The following is a 19,557-nucleotide window of genomic DNA, read 5'->3' on the forward strand; positions in this document are numbered from 1 at the left end:
GTGAAAGTCTGGGTGGGCAGGTTTCACTTTCTGTTTTGTCCCCTCTCTTGGGAGGCCCTTTCCTTTTGCTCCTCCCCATAGCAGCCTAGCCTGGAGGGTGTTGATCCTCTTTTATGGGGTGGCAGGAGGCGCTATGGGACACAAGATCCACCCAAGTGGGGCAGGTCCCAGGAGGTGGGCCCCCAGCAGCATCCAGAGACACAGCTTTGCCCCACCCTGCAACTATCACCTGCTCTTCCCAGCCCACCTGGATACTTGTCAGTCTCTTTTCAGGACCTGGACTGTTGAGATTGGAAAGGCATAGGGCTTCTCAAACTAACTCCTGCCAGAACTGAGAGGCAGCAACTCATTTCAAATGGACACTCATGACCTCCTTTCAGACCTGCAGAATCAGACTTTCTGAGCAGGAAGCCCAGGAAACTCACATTGTAATGAGTTCCCCCGTGAGGTTCTGATGCAGGTAGTCCAGGGGTCACACTTATTTCTGTAAATATTAGGAGTTCTCACTTACCGACTGCTCATCACAGTGCTGGGCCTGGCTAAACACTTCCCTGCAGTGTCTCAATTGGTTCTCACAACAGCCTATGAGGTTGGTATAATGCCCTGTTTTAATGTTAAGACTGAGCTCAGAGAGGTTAAAGCCCTCTAACAAGGTCACAGAGCTAGTGGGTGGTGGAGCCAGGAGCCAAAATGTGTCTCTCTGCTCCCTAGAGCCAGGGAGCCTAAGCAGTGCCCCACACTGCCTGCCGACAGCTACACCTGCACTTTGTGGATTCTTGGTGGGGGTCTCTGACCCCCTAAAAGTGAATGTAAATTTCATGTCTATGCATTTTTTGGGGGGTGAGGTTTGCATCTTTCATTAAATTGTCAAAGGAGATGTGGGATATGAAAGAGATCAAGTTGCTCAGATTGCTCCACTCCTTGCTGTATTCATGGAACTGAGGCTCTGAGAGAGAACGCCCCCCACTCACTGCACCTTTGCACAGCAGTGGCACAGAGCTGGGCACCCAGCCAGCATTGACCAGAGACTGGAAGCATTGTTCCTGATGTGTACCTGCTGGGAGGGCTTTCTTCATGCTCCTCCTTTCCTCCAGCTCCCATATTCTAGTAGCCACCTTGCTCTTGAAGCATCTGAAGGATTGATCTGGAATATCAGATCCGTCCTACAGATCATGGGGGCCATGGAGGCTTTTTTTTTTTCTTTTTTCAAACAGGGTCTCGCTCTGTCACCCAGGCTGGAGTGCAGTGGCGCAATCTTGGCTCACTGCAGCCTCCGCCTCCATGGAGGCTTTTAAATAGGGGAAGACACCATCAGAGGTAGAAGGTGTTTTAAATGGGGCGTCTGGCAGCACCACTAACCAGCCTGGAGGACTTCAGGCTCCCTGCACTCTGGTGAGTCCAGCCACTTTGCTCTTCACATGAACTGTGAAGGGAAAGACCCTAACTCATGATGGTAGGTAGTTAGGAAGCAGCTCCTTCTGGTTTTGGAGGTTACTGGCAAGGAGGTTACTAACTCATGGCCTTAATGTTCTGTCTGCCTGGAATGCTTCCCCCAGATAACCAAATGGTCCACTCCCTCACCACCTGGCATATTTTTTATCTGCTGTCTTCCCGACCAGAATGTCAGCTACATGAGCAGAGGTTTTGCTCATTGCTGTATACCCAGGGCCAAGCACAATGGCTGGCACACAGTAGGTACTCAATGGACATTTGTTGAATGAATGAGGAGTAGGAAGTTGGGGTGGCAGCTGAAGGTTATTTTGTCCATCCTCCAACTCCAGTGCTGGAATCGGTGCCTCCCCGACAGCCCTGAGCACAGTGATTTGTGCATATTAAGAACCCCATACAAGTGGCTATTGGGTTATAGCTATTTTCGATCCCTCTCAACTTTGGGTTCACTTTAGTTTTGGAAATATCAGCTGCAGTGACTTCTACTCATCCTCAGAGCCAGCTACCGCTTTGATGGGCAGCCCTGGCCTTTAAAGTCTTGGCAGGAAGGGTCATTCCCACTAGCTGGGGGTGGAGCCTCCTTTGTCAGGAACCTCCCAAACCAGAGGAGCTGCTTCCTAACTACCTACCACCATGGGACTCAGACTGACTAAGCTAGCGTCCAGCTTTCCCTGCTCTGGCTGTATGTGCTCGGGCAAGCTGCGTGACCTCTCTGAGCCTCTGTTTCCTCCCTGAGGATTAAGTGAACTCATGCAGTAAAAGGTCAGGATGAGGGAGGCGCTGCCTCGCCTTCCTAGCTACTATTTGTGCACGGGGAAGGGAGGGGAGGGGCCCCTCAGGGTGGTGGAGAGGGGTTCGAAAGGTGGAGAGGGGTTCCGAGAGAAGGAGGGACTTGGGCCTTGTCAGGCGGGACACCGCGGCTTTGGGGGAGGGGAGATGTTAGAGAAGGAGGTGGGGTCCCAGGAGGCAACTCCGCAGACTGCAGTTGCGGGAGGGTGGTGGGCTCCTCAGGCCCCCAGGGGATGCAGGCTCCCTCGCATCCCCTTTTCTGCAGGCTGCTGGCCCCTGGCAGTCCTGCTGGCTCCCGGCAGAATCCCGCCTTTGTTGAATGACTGGGAGTTGAATGACAAAGGCTGCCCCGCCTTTGTTGAATGACTGGGAGGCACTCGGACAGGCAGCTTCTTCTGTGTCTCTTTAATACCCTCCAGGCCCGTCAAACCTTCCACTCCCCCTCCCTCCCCTCCCGCCGCCTTTAAGGGTGGGCCCCCTCCCCCAGCCCAAGGACTAAGGCACCAGGTGGCTGCAGCAGGCCGGCCCAGACACGGAGACGCACAGGTTGGGGACGCTGACTGCAGACGCGGACGAGCAGGGCGGGCGCGGGAGGCAGGGTTCAGGCCGCCGCGGGGCTCCCCCAGCCTCTGGGCCCGTCCTGGGGGGCATGGAAGGCGCAGACAGCCCCCGAAGGGAGCCAGTCGGAAGGAAGTGGGGAGCCACGGCGGGACTGCATCCTCACTTGCCGCCCTTGCGGGACAGACACCGCGGGAGGCAAGAGAAAGTCTGCTTGACGCGCGCCAGCAGCGGCAGCGGCCGGTGGGCTTCCCGGGGCGTGCGCGGCACCAGGCGCTGCAGGGTTCCCTCGGAGGCTGCGGAGTGCGGCCCGGCGGAGGAGGCCGAGGTCGCGGAGCCCTGCCGGCAGCGCTTGCACAGCGGCAGCAGCGTGCGCAACTCCTCCTCGTCGCGGAAGGGGCTCTCGCCGAAGCGCTCTTCCAGCTGCCGGCGAAGCTGGGGTGGGCGGGTGAGGTGGGCGGGGTCAAGGCCGGCCGCGGGGCGGGGTCAAGGCAGCCGGCCCCGCCCCCCCCCTCCCGACCTTCGCCCTTCTCCGAGCGTCCCACACCTCGCTGAGCCCCTCCCTTCCTGAGCGTCTTCTTTGCCTCCCTTCTCCGGGGTTTCCATCCCCTCACTGAGTCCCCCTTCCTTTCTAGGAGGCCCTTCCCTCTCCTTGACCCCTCTTCCCCCTTTTACACTCCAGCTTCCGGACCTGCTAAAGTGACCCCCAGGCGCCCAGCGGGGATCACTCCTCCCGCTTTGCGCTTCTGGGTAACTCCTCCCACTTTGCACCTCTGTGCTCACAACCCCATTCCCACAGATTTCTTCCTTGCCCGACTCTTTCCCAACGCCGTGCTGCAGATGAGCCTCTGGGTACCGCCCTCAACCTGCTGAGAGCCCTCCCCCTCTCATCCTTTGTTCCCAGGGAGGCTCAGTTCCTGACATTTCTACGTAGCATCTCCCCAAGAGGTATAAGAGGGAAACTGCTGTGGTCTCATCAAGGACACAGGGGTGGAGTAGGACATGGACAATTCTCCCCGATGGGGTCAAACACTCAAATCCTTCAGGTTCCAGCCAGGTAGGGCAGGCAGTGGGGAGGGCTGGAAGACCTGGTCAAATGGAAGGGCCCGCACTGATCTAAAGGCATTCAAATAATAAATTGAAAAAGAAAACACCTGGCTGTCTAACAAAATACACCTAGGAGCTGGATTAGCTCAAAGGCCATGAGTTTGAGACCCTAGAAAAATCCGAATCTGAGGCACAGGCTAAAATTGTTCCAATCAGTGATCAATTCGAGTGGGAAGAAGAATCTCCCACTCCTGGCCCAACCCAGCCCTTGACCCCATCCCTACCTTCCGGGAACTGCCCCAGCCAAACTCTTCAAGCTGCTGCCTAAAGCCTGGGTTGGGGTTGGCGATGGGCCGGGTGGCCTTGATGGCTTCAAGCACGTCCCGCCAGCCTAGCCCCGTCACAGTCATCACATATGCTGTCACAATCGTGGTGCTGCGAGAGATGCCTGCAAAGCTGGGATCCCCGACGACCCCTCAGGTTTCAAGTAAGATCCAATGTCCTCCGTGCCCCCCAGGCACCCCACCCTGCTTCAACTCTCCCACCCTCGCCTCCTGAGCTCCAACCATAAGGGACCTGTCAGGACTTGCCATCCCACCTCCAGGCCTTTGCCATGCTGTTCCCTCTGTCTAGAGCATCCCCTGGGTTCTCCCACATCAAAAGCCTAAGTGAAACACCATTCATTCAGTCAATAAATATGTCCTGAGCATCTGTTCTTTTTCAGGTACTGGGGATGCAGTGGGTATAAAACAGACATGGTCTTTGCTGTCGTGGAGCTTACAGTATGGCTGGGGGGGGGACAGACATTGATCAGATAATCAATTCCAGGTGGTGATAATAGCTTTGAGGATGAGTCTGGGGGCTAGGAGATCCACATAGGAAGAGGTATAGGTGGGATGGGGTTAGGGAAGGGGGGGGTTCCCAAGGAATAGACATCAATGAAGTTTGAAAGATGGATAAGGGTTAGTCAGGAACCTTCTGGGCAGTGTGTGCAAAGACCATGAGGCATAAGCCTGGTAGATTTGGAGGATGGGGAGGAGGTTAGTACAGCTGGAAAGGGGAAGGAGGGAGAGGGTAGGAAATGAGGCTTGGGAAACCGGCCTCATTGCTGGGCCTCCAGCAGAGCCAGCTTGAGCCTGGATAGGATGGGTGCTCAGTGAGAAGTTAAGGAATGAATGACATCAGCGAGGGGCACGTGGGAAGACCCAGAATTCCTGTCTCCCAGCTCAGGGTTCCCCACTGCCCTGCACCATCATCTCCAAGGCCTGGAGGGGAGGAGGGAGGTCCAGAACTACTGGAGGGTGACGAGCTACCTGCATGACCTCACCTATCCCTCCCAACAGTCCCGTCAGGTCAGCTTTCTTTTCCCCATTTTACAGATGAGGACTTTGAGTCTCAGAGAGAAACAGCTACTTGGCTATGGCCACACAGCTCATAAGGAATAGAGTCCCGGGTTGGCCTCTCTCCAGTGAATGGTGGGCCCTCAGGCACTGTGACAGGCTGGAGAAGATCCCTCACAGGTCCAGCCTTCCCATAGGGGGAGTGTTCAGCAGAGGGCATAGCCACTTCCTTCAGCAGAGGGCATAGCCACTTCCTTCCTCCCCCACCTTATCCCCCTCTCCTTAACTCACCAGTGCACAAGGCAGTTTCCCCCATTAAGGCGGCAGCAGTGGATGAAGTTGATACATTCTTTGAAGTGCTTTTTGCTAGAGGAGAAAGCAATAGGGTAGGGAGCACTGCAGGGCAGATCTCTCAGGAGTTGTTCCGCCCCCACCCCAATTACAGGATAGCAAGGGACATAGAGCCCTGGGGTCCCCAGGTCAGCCGGCACATGCAGTGAATATGGGCCAGTACTTAGCATGAGCTGGAGGTGTGTGGGTGTGAAGCAAGAATGGTGGCATTTCAGGCAGTGAGAGAGACCAGTCAGGGCAAATCTCACCATCTAGGCAGGAGCACTCCTCCTGTGGACCCTGTTTTCATGGTGGGTTTATTGTGGCCTTTCAAAGAAATGGGTGGGAAGAAATACAGGGGTCCCACTCCTCTGGGGTCTGCAATCAGAGCACCTGGGCACAATGATGGGCAGCAGCAGACTGGGAGTAAGATTCCCAAGGGGCAGGACTGTCTGCTTGGCTCCATCCCAAGCGGGGAGGCACTACTGCTGATGCCACAAACAAAAATCTCGTTTTCTGAGCTCAATTATACTCCAGGCCCTATCCTAGATCCTTGACCTGTGTCATCTGATCTTCGAAAGCCTCCTTGACTCTGATCATGCACTCCTGATTTACAGGTGAGGCTCAGAGCGGGTAAGTGATTTGTTCAAGGTCACACAGCAAGTAAATGGCAAAGCCTGGCTGGAACTCAGATGTCTTAACCCCAAGGCCAGGAACAGGCTGAACATGACCCTTTCAAATCAGCCGGTGTAGCTGGTCCCAAGGTACAGAGTGTCCTTTTCCCATTTCATAGCTGATGAGACTGAGGCTCGGGGAGGTGGAGAGTCTTGGCCAAGGGCCTATCACAAGGGCATGGTTGAGACAGAGTCAAACCTGGGACTGGTTGAGTTGAACATCTGTGATAGCTTTCTGGCCTGAGTACTTTGTCCTCCTTCAAACCCCCTCCCCCTCCCCCACCACAGGAGGCAGCTGTCTGTCCATCTGTGGGTCCATCCCGGGGAACTTACATGGGTACCTCAGGGGTATCAGCCACCGGGATGCGAAGGTAGGTGATATCCTACAAGTACAAAATATACTCAGGCGGGGGACCTTGCCTGCAACCCTCCCTGATGCTGGTCTGAGCTGCCCAGGCAGGGCATAACCCCAGCCCAGTTCCTGCCCCTCTCTGGCTCACCATGGTCCTCTCTGTCCAAAGAAAGTAGTTGTCATCTCTGAGGTCTCCCAGCTGTGACCACTTGTGATTTCTGAACCTTCTAAGCAGATGGTGTCTCCTAACCCCATCAGCAACTTGGGCATGATGTCACCTATCCCTCCCAACAGGGACCTAGGAACCTTTATCAAGTAGCCAGGAAAGGGCTACTTAAAGGGACTCCACTCCAAATTGGAATTACAATGTAAATTCCCATCGTAAAAAAGGTAAAGCAGATTTGATTATCTTGAAAAGAAACAAAAATCATGAAAACAAGTATACATTTCAGGAATCATGGTTATAAAATGATGTGCTAATTAGGAGAATAATCAAGGAATAAATTGTCAGGAATTTTTTCCAACAAACTTGCTGTGATGGCCTTTGTTCCTGATCAGCCACACAATATCATGAAGATTATTTTTGCCCGCCTCCTGAGGACCTCCTTGCTTTTCTCAAGAAACTGTCTTAACATTTTGATATTCAAATGGCTCTTTTCAGGGGCCAGGCCCATCACTGGCAGTAACTAAGGGACCACCAGCCAGTTCTCATTTGTCCATGGCTTTGTGTGAGATTCCAGCCCTTCTCTCACTCACATTCCCCAAGGTCATGACATCCTGCATCTTTGGCAAGGTTTGCAATTTCACTTTGCAACACATTTGGCCTTGGGTTTGTGTGGTACTATCAAACCCTGCCTGGTAAATTCGCTGATGGAGCGGGGAGGGAGAGATGCTTGGGAGAAGCAGGAAGGGCTGTAGGAGCAGAGACTCATTGTGTAGGCTGTCATTTCATTAGTAAATACACTCGTGACTTGACAACCTTCCCCGTGCAATCTAGTGACTGTTTACTCCAAATACTCCCAAACGAGGCTGCCCTATGAGGCAAAATAAGACTGCAATGGCCTGGAAATTTCTTCTCTGAATGACACTGAAAATCATAGATTATTGGAGGTTGCTGTTAGAGAATATCAAATCTGACATGTGGGAAAACTGAGGCCTAGAGAAGGGAAGGACCTTGGCCAAGATCACACAGCAAGTCTATGGCAGAACAGGGTCTTCGTTTCAGATCTCCAGGACCTTTTCCCACCCATGGTTCTTTCTTTCCAGTGGATGATACAGACTCTAATAGATAAGGGGGAAGAGGCTCTGTTTATGGGATAAGAATATGATTAACTTTGTTATAGTATCAGTTGTGATTTGTTGGGCATCTATTTATGTGGTTCCCAACCACTCAGTGAAGTGGGTACTGTTATAAAGTTCCCATTTTACAGATCAGGCAACTGAGGCTCAGAGGGTGCAAAGTCCTGTCGCCAAGGTCATAGAGCGAATAAACAGTGAAGATGTTCCTGACATAAGCACGTGTAGTCTGGATTTATTACTTTCCTCTGCTGGGTCCTAACACCCTCGTGCCCCTTTCCCAGGATTTGATAATACCAGCACCAACCGCTCTAGAGGGGACCACGCTTTACAGTGTGCAAAGCGTCTTCACCATCCTGCAGTCCCTTTGCATCCTCACAGCAGCCTCCTGGGGGCAGACAGAGCTGAGGGATCAAAGCCTTAGAGAGGTGAAGTCACAGCCCAAGGTTGCATAGCAAGATACAGAGCCCAGAGTCATCCGTTTGGATTCATCCATCCAGCTGGGTCATGGGAAGCCCATATGGGGGCCATTTTAAGGTTCAGTGTGAGACTTCTGGTGCTAGATGGCCTGTGTTCATACCCCAACTCCTCAGCTTCCTGGATATGTGACCTTAGGTGAGTTGATTGACCTCTCTGGGCCTCAGCTGCCAAATAGGGATGATAATGTAAAATGGCCCAGTGGTGGAGACCAAATGAGTTAACATGAGTCAAGAAGGAAGCATAGCACCTAGCACATAGCAGATATTTGATAAACGGGTCTGCACCTCCCACCCCCGCATAGCCCTGGGATGGGGGTAATAAGTACCTGCAGCAGAGGCTGGGGTGACTCATGGATAGAGATGATGTGTGTGATCTTATTCCGGCCCAGCTGATCCAGGTCTTTGGCATCTGAAAGAAATAGGATGCTTGAGCCAATCTGGCTGGTGTGACTTATTTGTCCCTGATGGCCAAGTGCAGAGGGAGCTCACTGCCTGCCCAGCTCTCCCCCTCACCCCTCCAGTCCACCTCTGCCCACACTCTGCCGGCTCCCTGATCCTCTTGCTTCTGGGGCACGCACAAGTAACAGTCCAGCATATCCCCATCCTTGCTCATGCTGTTCTTTCCATCCAAAACACCCTTCCCAGGCATATTCTTTGACCCAGCAATCCTACTTCTAGGAATCTTGTCTACAGAAGCGCTTGCTCACACAGAAAACCGTGTGTGGAGGATGATGTTCTCTGCAGTCCTGCTTATACCACAAATAGTTGAAACATGGGAACAACCTAGTGTTCATTAAAAAGGGACTGGATGATTAATGGTGTAGGCATACTTTGGCACAGTGTGCTGCCATTAAAAAGAGTTCTATATGCTGATGTGCAATGATACCCACAGTGTTTGTTTGTTTGTTTGTTTGTTTGTTTTTTGAGACGGTGTCTTGCTCTGTCGCCCAGGCTGGAGTCTAGTGGCGCGATCTCGGCTCACTGCAAGCTCCACCTCCCGGGTTCACGCCATTCTCCTGCCTCAGCCTCCGGAGTAGCTGGGACTACAGGCACCCGCCACCACGCCCGGCTAATTTTTTTGCATTTTTAGTAGAGACAGGGTTTCACCGTGTTAGCCAGGATGGTCTTGATCTCCTGACCTCGTGATCCGCCCGCCTTGGCCTCCCAAAGTGCTGGGATTACAGGCGTGAGCCATTGAGCCCGGCTGATGCCCACAATGTATTTTTAAGGACACAGAATAAGCTTCCACTTTTGTTTTAAATATTATGTCTTTATCTACAAAGATATATGAACAAGGATGTACCCAACAGTGGCCCTCTCTAGGGGCTGCATACCCAGCGTATGCAGATCTTTTATATTCAGAATAAATAACACATGTCCCCTCTATCTCCACTTCCTCATTCGATGAGCATTTACCGAGTGCTAACCATGTGTATACTTTGGCTGGGCACTGGAGGTCTGGGGGCCAGCTTCGTGGCTCCTGCCCTTGTGGGGCCTGCACACTTACAGAGGGTTCAGACCTTACTTGGCCAAATACTCACAGAAATCAAGGTGGCATGAGCGGCTGAGGGAGCTCCCAGGAAGGAAGGGACCAGGATTTACGAGGGTGAAGCACCTGAGCCCCTCCCTCTCTGAAGCTTTCTCTGACTCTGCAGATGGAAATGATTTTCCCACCTTGGGTCACCCAAGCCCTGGATCAGTCTGCCCCTTAGCATGTTTTCTTTTCTTTTCTTTTCTTTTTTTTTTTTTGAGACAGAGTCTCGCTCTGTCACCCAGGCTGGAGTGCAGTGGCACGATCTCGGCTCACTGCAACCCCCGCCTCCCGGGTTCAAGCAATTCTCCTGCCTCAGCCTCCCAAGTAGCTGGGATTACAGGCGCCTGCCACCGTGCCTGGCTGATTTTTGTATTTTTAGTAGAGATGGGGTTTCACTATGTTGGCCAGGCTGGTCTCGAACTCCTGACCTCAGGTGGTCTGCCTGCCTCCGCCTCCCAAAGTGCTGGGATTAAAGGCGTGAGCCACTGCGCCCAGCCCCCTTAGCATGGTTTCTACCCAGCATGTTTTCTACCCAAGGTCTATGTTCAGCTCTGCCTGCCTGCCACCAGCCTGGAAGCCCCTGAAGAACAAGGTATCTATACATGGGTGTCCCCTCCTCCTGACTGAAGATTGTGAAAGGAATGGATGAGAGAGTGGGGAATGCAAAGCTTGCCGGCTCACTGCCCCCCCAACTTCCAGCTCCAGGCTGCCCAGCTGCTCCAGGGCTCTGGGGTGCGACAGGGTTGGTGCTCATGACCCTGCTCATAAGAAGGCCCAGCCCATCTCCAGGGACCTCTCCTCTGACAAGGAGGAAGTTACGAGGGGAAGAGTTCCCAGCTTCCCCGCTAGAAGCAGCACTCGCAAACAGACCTCAACCCAGAACCTCAGGGCCAGAAGAGCCCTCAGCAGCTGGTGGACCTTTTGTGCTGAGGAGGACGCTGAGGCTTAGCGCAGGTATAGACTTGCTCAGGTCCACAGCCCAGGCCAGGAGCCCTTTGCTCTGGCCCTTTGGTCTGGTGGTAGAACACTGGGGAAGGCTGAATGGCGGGGAGGGATGTCAGTGTCAGGCCCGCATGCTCCCTCCATGTCCCTTCAAGCCTGGGGACACTCACCTGCACGTGCACCCCTTGTCCTCCATCAGCCTTTCCCCCCTCCCAGCCTGGGGCCGCTTCCCTGCCCCCAACTCCATTCCTGAGATGCATGGGCCAGGGCATGAATGGTGGACACAGGCCTGAGACAGGCAGAGTGCCATGGCCTCTGGACAGAGTGGGCAGTGCTCACCAATGAAGTTTCCGAGGTAGAGTCCAGGAAGTACCTAGAGGAAGGACAAGCAAGGGTCAGTGGGGCAGGGGCTGCACCCCCTTCCACCCCCAGGGCAGCTGGGGGGCCCACAGCCCCTCTCTGTCCCAAGAAGGGTATGGACCTCAGGGCTCAGGGAGCACTCTCTTCCCTTCTGTGGGCCCTGAGTCCTCTGTGAGAGGGGTCTGGGGCTCTGGGGAGGGTGGGTGAGGGGGCCAGTTAACCAACCGAGGGAACCAAGGGAGGCCAGCTTGGGTATGAGAGGGGAGAGGAGGAAGGCAGGTCTTAGGAGGAGAGGAGAGGAGAGAGGTGGACTTGCAGAGTGCAGGGATGGAAATTCTGGGGCTGGGGAGGCAGAAAGGCAGGGACAGGCAGAGGCGGGAAAGGATGGAGAAACAACCCCGGAGAGAGGCGAGGAGTCAGCGACAAGGGAGAGGGACACATGCAGACGGAGAGCAGCACTCACTGGGAGACAGCCTGGGAGTGACAGCCACAGCAAGACACAGCAAGAGACACAGAGTCACGGAGAAAGGGCGGACACAGCGGCGACAGAGACGCAGGGTCAGAGAGGGGGAGACCCGACAGCCGCGGTCTCGAGTCACAGGGACACGGAGATGCCGCCGCACGGAGACCGGCGAGACCAGAAGGTCAGAGGCGGGCGGACCGAGCCGGTCAGCGCCGGGCCGCGGCGGCCGGGGCGGGGGCCGGGGAGGCTGCGCGGGGCCCGCCCCCTACCTTGGTCATGCCATTGCCCATGATCACGGGGGCGGCGGTCCGGGTGCACCCCCAGCTCGCCGCCCGGGAAGCGATCCGGTCACAGCTGCCCTGACGGCCCAGGCCCGACGCCTGCAGCCTGGCGGGGAACGGGGGGCCTGGCGTCCGCGGCCCTGCCCAGCCCTGCCCAGCCACCGCCACCGCCCGCCGACCCCCGGCCCGGGAGGGAAATGGTGGTGGAGCCGCCGCCGCCACCGCCGCCGCCGAAGGCTCCTCCTACCCCTTCGGTCATGTGGGGCCCCCGCCTCGGGTCGCGGCGGGGGGCCGGACAAAGCCCCAGTGTGCCGGGCCCACGGCCCGCGGGACAACGGCAGTTTGTTGGGGCCGCGTGGGGCCGCCACCTCCGGAGGTGGGGGCGGGGGCGCTACCCCACCCTGGCACCGGCAGGCGCGGGCGGATGGGGGGATGTCGCCTAGAGCCCCCCGGCCGGCCCGCAAACTCCCGTCCCCCTTCCGGCTCTGCCTGGACGTCCCTGCGGGCCCCGGGGCAAAGCACCCAACTTCTCCCGCCTCGGCTTCCAGCAGAAACGTGACGGGGCTGGACTTTGATCGCCAAGGGCTCTCTGCTCTTCAGAGTCTGCTTGGAACGGGATAAGTGGGTAATTCCTTCGGATACATCCTCTCCACCCGTGCAGACACCCTACCAACCAGCCTTCCTCCTTTCCCATCCATTCTCCCATCCTCCTATTCACTCATTCACTCGTCCATCTTCCCATCCATTCCTCCATCCTCTCACTCCTTCCTTCCATCCATTCCTCCATCCTCTCACTCCTTCCTTCCATCCATTCCTCCATCCTCTCACTCCTTCCTTCCATCCATTCCTCCATCCTCTCACTCCTTCCTTCCATCCATTCCTCCATCCTCTCACTCCTTCCTTCCATCCATTCCTCCATCCTCTCACTCCTTCCTTCCATCCATTTCGGCCCCTAGGAGGGATGGTGCCATCCAGCGAAGCTCTGCTGGGACCAGGCACAACTGCCATTAGGTGCCCCAAGAAATTACAGGTGAATGTTGGGAGAGGGGTTTGTGGGAGGGTTCCAGTCTGAAGGAGACTACATCAGGATGTATTAATAGCTAGAGGTCAGGGTCCTGGAAGGGGTCTGGAGACCAAAGTTTGAGGCCCTGTTCACCTCTGACCTGCTAGATGACCCTGGAAAAGTCCCCGTGAGCCCCAGCTAACGCTGTGTTTCTGAGGATGTTGAGGTGAGCCCTTCCTGGCTTCTAGGACCAAAGGTGGAGAATGTAAAATAATCAAGACACTTCCTATAGGACTGAAATAGAAGCAGCTGCACCAGCTTTGTTCCTTCAGCCATCACCCCCACCCCTCAATCTATAGTAGTAGGTGACTGGGGATTGTGGATAGAGAGCAGGACAGAGAGAATCCACAGAGCCCTTTGAAATACAGTGATTGGAGAAAAATAAAACTGTTTCTTTCCTGTTTCTTCCTCCCTCAAGTTCATAGCATACATGGGGCTGCCTGTCTCAGCTCTCATAAAAGCCCAGAGTTCTCATACATACCAAATTATTCAGTAAATACTTACTGAGCATCTAGCATATGATAGAGACTAGGGACATAGCAGTGGGTAGAGATTGTTCCTACCTTCATTAGCTAACGATATAGACCAGCATTGTCCAAATGAAATATAATGCCAGCCACATGTGCAACCACATTTAAAAAGTAGAAACAAGTTAATTGTTGATAATATTTTTATTTAACCCAATATATCCAAAATATAATTTCAACATATAGTCAGTATTTTAAAACTATAAATGAGATATTTTATATCCTTTTTAAATTGTATTAACTATTCAAAATCTGGTGTCTTTTATGTTTACAGCACATCTCAATTCAGACAAGTCACATTCCAAATGCTTACTAGCCATATGCAGCTAGTCGCTACATATTAGACATCTTAGATCTAGGAGGAAAGGCAAACAAGATAAGCAAACAGATAAATAAATTATTTACAAATGGTCCCAGTTTTCTATGAAGGAAACAAAGCAGACAGGGAGAACCTCTCTGAATAAGTGGCATTTGAGCTGAGAGGTGATATATAAGAAGGATCCAGCTGTTTAAAGAGTGGAAAGCCAGGCGCGGTGGCTCATGCCTGTAATCCCAACACATGGGAATGCTGAGGCGGGAGGATCAATTGAGCCCAGGAGTTTGAGGCCAGCTTAAGCAATATACTAAAACCCCATCTCTAAAAGAAATTTGGCTGGGTATGATGGCTCAGGTCTGTAATCCCAGAACTTTGGGAGGCCAAGGCAGGAGGACTGTGTGAGCCCAGGAGTTTGAGACCAGCCTGGGAAACATAGGGAGACCCTGTTTTTACAAAAAAAAAAAAAAAAAAAATTAGCCGGGACCTGTAGTCCCAGCTACTCAGGAAGCTGAAGTGGGAGGATCACTTGAGCCCAGGCGGTGGAGGCTGCAGTGAGCCATGAGCGCACCACTGCACTCAAGCCTGGGTGACAGAGCGAGACCTTGTCTCAAAAAAATAAAAAATTACACACACGAAAAAGAAAAAGAGTGGAGAGAGTATTTCCAGCAGAAGGAACAGCATGGGCAAAAGCCCTACGATGGGAATAGCTTGGCCTCTGTAAAAAGCCAGTGGGACTGGAGTAGAGGGAGCTACAGGTGGTGTTAAGAGGACGGTTCAGGGCCGGAGCATGCAGGAGCACATATGGCCATGATTGGGAGTTAAAGTTTTCCTTCTCTTCTGTCTGATAAAAATCCAACAGGAAAATTTAACCTGGGAGGCCACGTCATCTTATTTATTTAAGTCAAATACTTCGACCCCTCACTGACCCTTTCCTTTATGGGGGCCACTGCAGCAGCTCAGGTAAGAGGTGACAGTGCCCTGGGACAGAGTGGGACCCAAGAAGCTGGAAAGAAGGGAATGGACTCAGCATATATGAATATTTTGGCAGGGCAGCTGAAAGAACTTGCAGATTGATTGGATGTGGGGGGAAGGAAGGAATTTTAGGATGGCCCCTAGGCTTCCTGCCTTGAAAGTCACTATCTGTGTCACAGAAATGAAAGCAGGGGTGTTCACCAATTCAACACATGTTTATTGGGCACTGAGGTATATGTAGAAAATTGTGCCAAAGATGTGCTGACTTAAGTTTCCCCAAATGCCCGACCCATGGATGCTGTAAAGAAATGCTGATGTTGGGCGTGGTGGCTCATGCCTGTAATCCCAACACTTTGGGAGGCTGAAGCGGGAAAATCGCTTGAGCCCAGGAGTTGGAGACCAGCCTGGGCAACATGGCGAAATTTCGTCTCTACAAACAAGCAAACTAAAACAAAAAATTAGCCGGATGTGGTGGCACGAACCTGTAGTCCCAGCTACTTGGAGGCCGAGGTGGGAGGATTGCTTGAGGTTGAGGCAGCAGTGACCTGTGATCACATCACTATACTTCAGCTTGGATGACAGAGCGAGACCCTGTCAAATAAAAAAAAAAAAAAAAAAGAAAGAAAGAAAACACTGATAAATGAGGCTGAAGACTAGCTCCTTACCATGGCCCTGGCCTTAGCAGCTCTGCGATCCTAGGCAGGTGAGCCAATGTCCCTTAATTTACCCATAGAGGGGCAATTATAACAGTCCTTTGTGCTCCCACTGAGTGTTAAGGGGGAAGACACAAATTACATGTAGGAAAGAATTCTTTCAAGTTAAAAGCCCATATGTGTTATTAGACCTAACATATTTAATATCTATGTACTGTCCAGCCTTTGGAAGCATTAGTTATTACAAAGCCCAATCTGTCTTAAATCATGAAATGACCATTTTACAAAACCAATAATAGGAAGATGCTGAAATGTGGGTCTCATCCTGTTATTCCCTTGCTTAGAGCCCTTTAGGGGATTACTGTGGTAGACAAAATAATGGTCCCCCCAAAGGTGTTTACACTCTATTTCCTTGAAACTGTGAATGTTATGCTACATGGCAAAGGGTAGAATTAAGACTGCAGATGGAATTAAAGTTGCTAATTAGCTGATCTTCTTTTTTTTTTTTTTTTTTTTTGAGACGAAGTCTTACTCTGTTGCCCAGGCTGGAGTGCAATGGTGCAATCTCGGCTCACTGCAACCTCTGCCTCCCTGGTTCAAGCGATTCTCCTGCCTCAGCCTCACGAGTAGCTGGGACTACAGGTGCCCACCCATGCCTGGCTAATTTTTGTATTTTTAGTAGAGATGGGGTTTCACCGTGTTGGCCAGGCTGGTCCTGAACTCCTGACCTCAAGTGATCCACCCACCTTGGCTCCCCAAAATGCTGGGATCACAGGCGTGAGCCTCCGTGCCCGGCCAGCTGATCTTGAGATGGGGAGATTATGCTGGATCATTCAGAGGGGCCCAACATAATCACAAGGGTCATTATTAGTGAAAGAGGGAGGCAGGAGAGTAGGAATCAGAGGGGATGAGATGACAGAAGCAAAAGTGGGAGTGGTGGAATTGCTGGGTTTGCAGATCGAAGGGGGCCCACAGCCAAGGGAAGCAAGTGGAAAAGGCAAGGAAACAGATTATCCTAGAGTTTACGAAAGAAACTCAACCCTGCCGACACCTTCATTTCAGCCCAGAGAGACCCATTTCACATCTCTGACCTCAAGAACTGTAAGATACTACATTTGTGTTGTTTTAAGTCACTATGTTTGTTGTGATTACAAGCAGCAACAGGAAATTCATACACTCACCAACACCTTTAGGAAAATGTCAAACCTGCTTAGCATGGCACACGAGGAGGCCTTGTGGGATGTCGTTTCTGCCACTGACTTTGAGCAAGTTTTTTAACTTCTCTGGGCCACAGTTTCATCATCTATGAAATAGGGAGGAAAAAAACCCCCTCTGTAGGTCTGTAGTAAGAATAAATGAGAGGACAGGTTTCAAATACCTAGTAGAAAGACTGGAACACAGTACATTATTATTATTATTACCATTGGCATTACTATCATCATGGAACAATTGACAGAGTAGGAACCCTTGTCTCTACTCCCTTCATTAGGGCTATGTTTCCACATCTGTGAAAAAGGAAACAAGACCAAACAGGTTTGGAAACCTCATCTCTCCCCTCTACTCCACTCTTTCCTAGTTACTGATCTGTGTCATGCTTTGCTCTCTCTGACTTTCAACTTCGCATATGCTGTTCTTTCTGCCTGGATTGCTCTTCCCATCCTCTGTACCAAGCTAACTCTCATCTCCTCCTGGAAGTCTTTACTGACTCCTATTAGACTTGTTTAGATCCCACTGCTATGCATTCCCAAAGCATGCTACACTTCCTCTATCATATTATTGCTATGGCCTGTGTGTTTTTCATTGGGGAAAAAAAAATCTTAAATCCAGGTAAGGATATTTTGACCTATTTGCTTCAATTATGTTGTTTAAATAAAGCAAAAACATTCTAAATAAACTTGAAGTAGTTAAGTTCCCTTTTCTCTCCCCACTTCCTTCACTCTCTCCCCAACTAGTGTCATAAATTTAGTGCATATCTTTTGACAGGCAGGGATACTCACCACTATACTCACGAGGATTGGCTATGGTGCATATCTTTTGAGTCTGTTTTTAAACTCTTACTATCTATACATACAAAATAATATGAAATATACTTTTATATGTGTTTATAATTAACACAAATTGTAACCTTTAAAAAACATTTCTCATTCTACAACTTTCTTTTATTGACTCAACAATAGGTTTTGGGGATATGTACATAACAATATAAATCTGGATCATTCTTATCACTGTATGGTATTTTATTATTAGAATATATTGGCCGGGTGTGGTGACTCACACCTGTAATCCCAGCACTTTGAGAGGCCGAGGCCAGTGGATTGCCTGAGGTCAGGAGTTCGAGACCAGCCTGGCCAACATGGCGAAACCGTCTCTACTAGAAATACAAAAATTAGCTGGGCGTGGTGGTGGGTCCCTGCAATCCTAGCTACTCGGGAGGCTGAGGCAGGAGAATCACTTGAACCCAGGATGTGGAGGTTGCAGTGAGCCAAGATCGCACCATTGCACTCCAGCCTGGATGACAAGAGCAAAACTCCGTCTCAAAAAAAAAAAAAAAAGGAATATATCCCATTTTATTCATCTATCACCCTACTAGTGGACACTTAGATTGTTTCTAATATTTTCTGCTGTTATCAAGAACATTGCAAACAACATCCTTATACATATGACCTATGGAGTGGTGTAAAAATTTCTTTAGGAAGGTTGTCACCTTGCACATTAACTACAAGATGAAAGGTATTCCATGGAGATGTGGGCCTATAGGATATTGTCTAGTAGTGGAATATCTGGGTTGTAAGGTGTGTGCATTTTCAACTTTATGAGATATTGCCAAATTGCCTCCCAAGGTGTGAATATCATGTAAAGGCTCCCGTTTCCCCATGTCCTCACTAACATCTGACCTCATAAAAAACATGGACATATTTTATTTTTGTATAGTTGATGTATTTCAAATCATACGATTATTTTTATTTACATTTCTCAATTGGCTTACTGGCCATTTGAGTTTCTTCTGCTGAAAATTCCCTATTTATATCCTTTGCCCATTTTTCTTTTCTTTTGTAGGGGTGAGGGTAGGGATATCTTTTCCTTAACGGTCTGAAGGAGTTCCTTGAGCACGAATCCTTTGTTATATATGTTGTAGATGTTTCCTCCCAGTCTGTAGCTTATCTTTTAATCAGATTTACCATGTCTTTTGTGCAGTGGCATGATCTTGGCTCACTGCAACCTCCGCCTCCTGGGTTCAAGTGATTCTCCTGCCTCAGCCTCCCGAGTAGCTGGGATTACAGGCATGTGCCACCACACCCAGCTAATTTTTGTATTCTTAGTAGAGACAGGGTTTCACCATGTTGGCCAGGTCTCAATCTGTTGACCTCGCGATCTGCCTGCCTTGGCTTCCCAAAGTGCTGAGATTACAGGCGTGAGCCACTGCGCCCCGCCTGGCAGTTTAAATTTTGAGGTAGTCACAGATCATCATTTTCCTTTATGAGTAGTGCTTTATTATTGTTTATCTAAGAAGTCCTTTCCCACCCCAAGATAATAAATATAACATGTACATGTCTTAAATATTTATTATATTTATTTAATCCATTTAATTAGGCATCTATTTTTCAACCCTATGGAAAGTAAATTCTCAGTGCCATTTACTGAGTCCTCTATTTTTTCCCCAGTGATTTATAATGCCACCTCTATTATACATCAAGTATACACACACACACACACACACACACACACACACACTCCTGTGTCTGTTTTGAAGCTCTACACCTCATTGGCTTGGTAGGCAGAGAAGTGTCTCCTTGCCCCAACATATACACATTGTTCTTTTGATTTTGACAAGATTTCTCAAAAATCCTGATTGGATTGGGGAAAATACACATCTTTCTGATATTGAGCCTTCCCATCCATGAACATGGTATATCATTGCATTTATTTGATGTCCTTTAATAATATTTTATAATTTTCTCTATGAGAATATAAACTCCATTAGGGAAAATGCTTTATCAGTTTTCCTCTCTGCTGTATTTTTAGAGTCAAGAACAGAGCAGGACACAGAGTAGAAGCATAAGAATTTGTGGTTTAATGTCTTTCATATACTTTATTAGATCTGTTTCTACATATCTTATATTTCTGTTGCTAT

The 19,557-nt window shown here is 50.7% G+C and overlaps 2 protein-coding genes across 10 annotated transcripts in view; one reads left to right on the forward strand and one right to left on the reverse strand.

Moving 5' to 3' along the window:
* Window positions 1-2,628: 2,628 nt before the first annotated feature.
* On the reverse strand, window positions 2,629-12,312 carry DUSP15 (dual specificity phosphatase 15). 8 transcript variants are annotated; one of them, XM_054466905.2, is made up of 7 exons: window positions 12,142-12,312; window positions 11,130-11,163; window positions 8,641-8,723; window positions 6,521-6,570; window positions 5,475-5,549; window positions 4,128-4,299; window positions 2,629-3,231 (listed from the first exon to the last, which is right to left on the reverse strand). In XM_054466905.2, the coding sequence occupies exons 1-7, from the start codon at window positions 12,151-12,153 to the stop codon at window positions 2,959-2,961; spliced, it is 699 nt and encodes a 232-aa protein (XP_054322880.1). In that variant the 5' UTR covers window positions 12,154-12,312; the 3' UTR covers window positions 2,629-2,958. The 8 variants fall into 8 exon arrangements, with proteins under 8 accessions (XP_054322880.1, XP_054322882.1, XP_054322881.1 ...); XM_054466907.2 differs by having other exon boundaries at window positions 4,128-4,278; window positions 12,142-12,292; XM_054466906.2 differs by lacking the exon at window positions 12,142-12,312 and adding an exon at window positions 11,883-12,111 and having other exon boundaries at window positions 4,128-4,278.
* The window catches only part of TTLL9 (tubulin tyrosine ligase like 9), a 75,753-nt gene continuing 68,483 nt past the window's right edge, over window positions 12,288-19,557 (forward strand). Inside the window, exons 1-2 of one of the 2 annotated variants that reach the window (XM_054466897.2) lie at window positions 12,288-12,519; window positions 12,851-12,924. In XM_054466897.2, coding sequence (XP_054322872.1) covers window positions 12,856-12,924 — 69 coding nt within the window. In that variant the 5' untranslated portion in view covers window positions 12,288-12,519; window positions 12,851-12,855. The remainder of the gene's footprint in view (window positions 12,520-12,850; window positions 12,925-19,557) is intronic. The other variant, XM_054466898.2, reaches the window with a different exon arrangement.

The sequence above is a fragment of the Pongo pygmaeus genome, chromosome 21 (assembly GCF_028885625.2).
Source record: "Pongo pygmaeus isolate AG05252 chromosome 21, NHGRI_mPonPyg2-v2.0_pri, whole genome shotgun sequence".
NCBI lineage: Eukaryota > Metazoa > Chordata > Mammalia > Primates > Hominidae > Pongo > Pongo pygmaeus.

What these genes read in the sequence shown, in the direction of transcription:
- DUSP15 (XM_054466904.2), bottom strand. Translation starts at nt 11,903, where the DNA reads ATGGGCAATGGCATGACCAAG. An exon ending in TGGGCAATGGCATGACCAAG is followed by an intron (nt 11,164 to 11,882) that starts GTAGGGGGCGGG and finishes TCCTTCCTCTAG; the next exon opens with GTACTTCCTGGACTCTACCT. An exon ending in GATACCCCTGAGGTACCCAT is followed by an intron (nt 5,550 to 6,520) that starts GTAAGTTCCCCG and finishes TTTCTCCTCTAG; the next exon opens with CAAAAAGCACTTCAAAGAAT.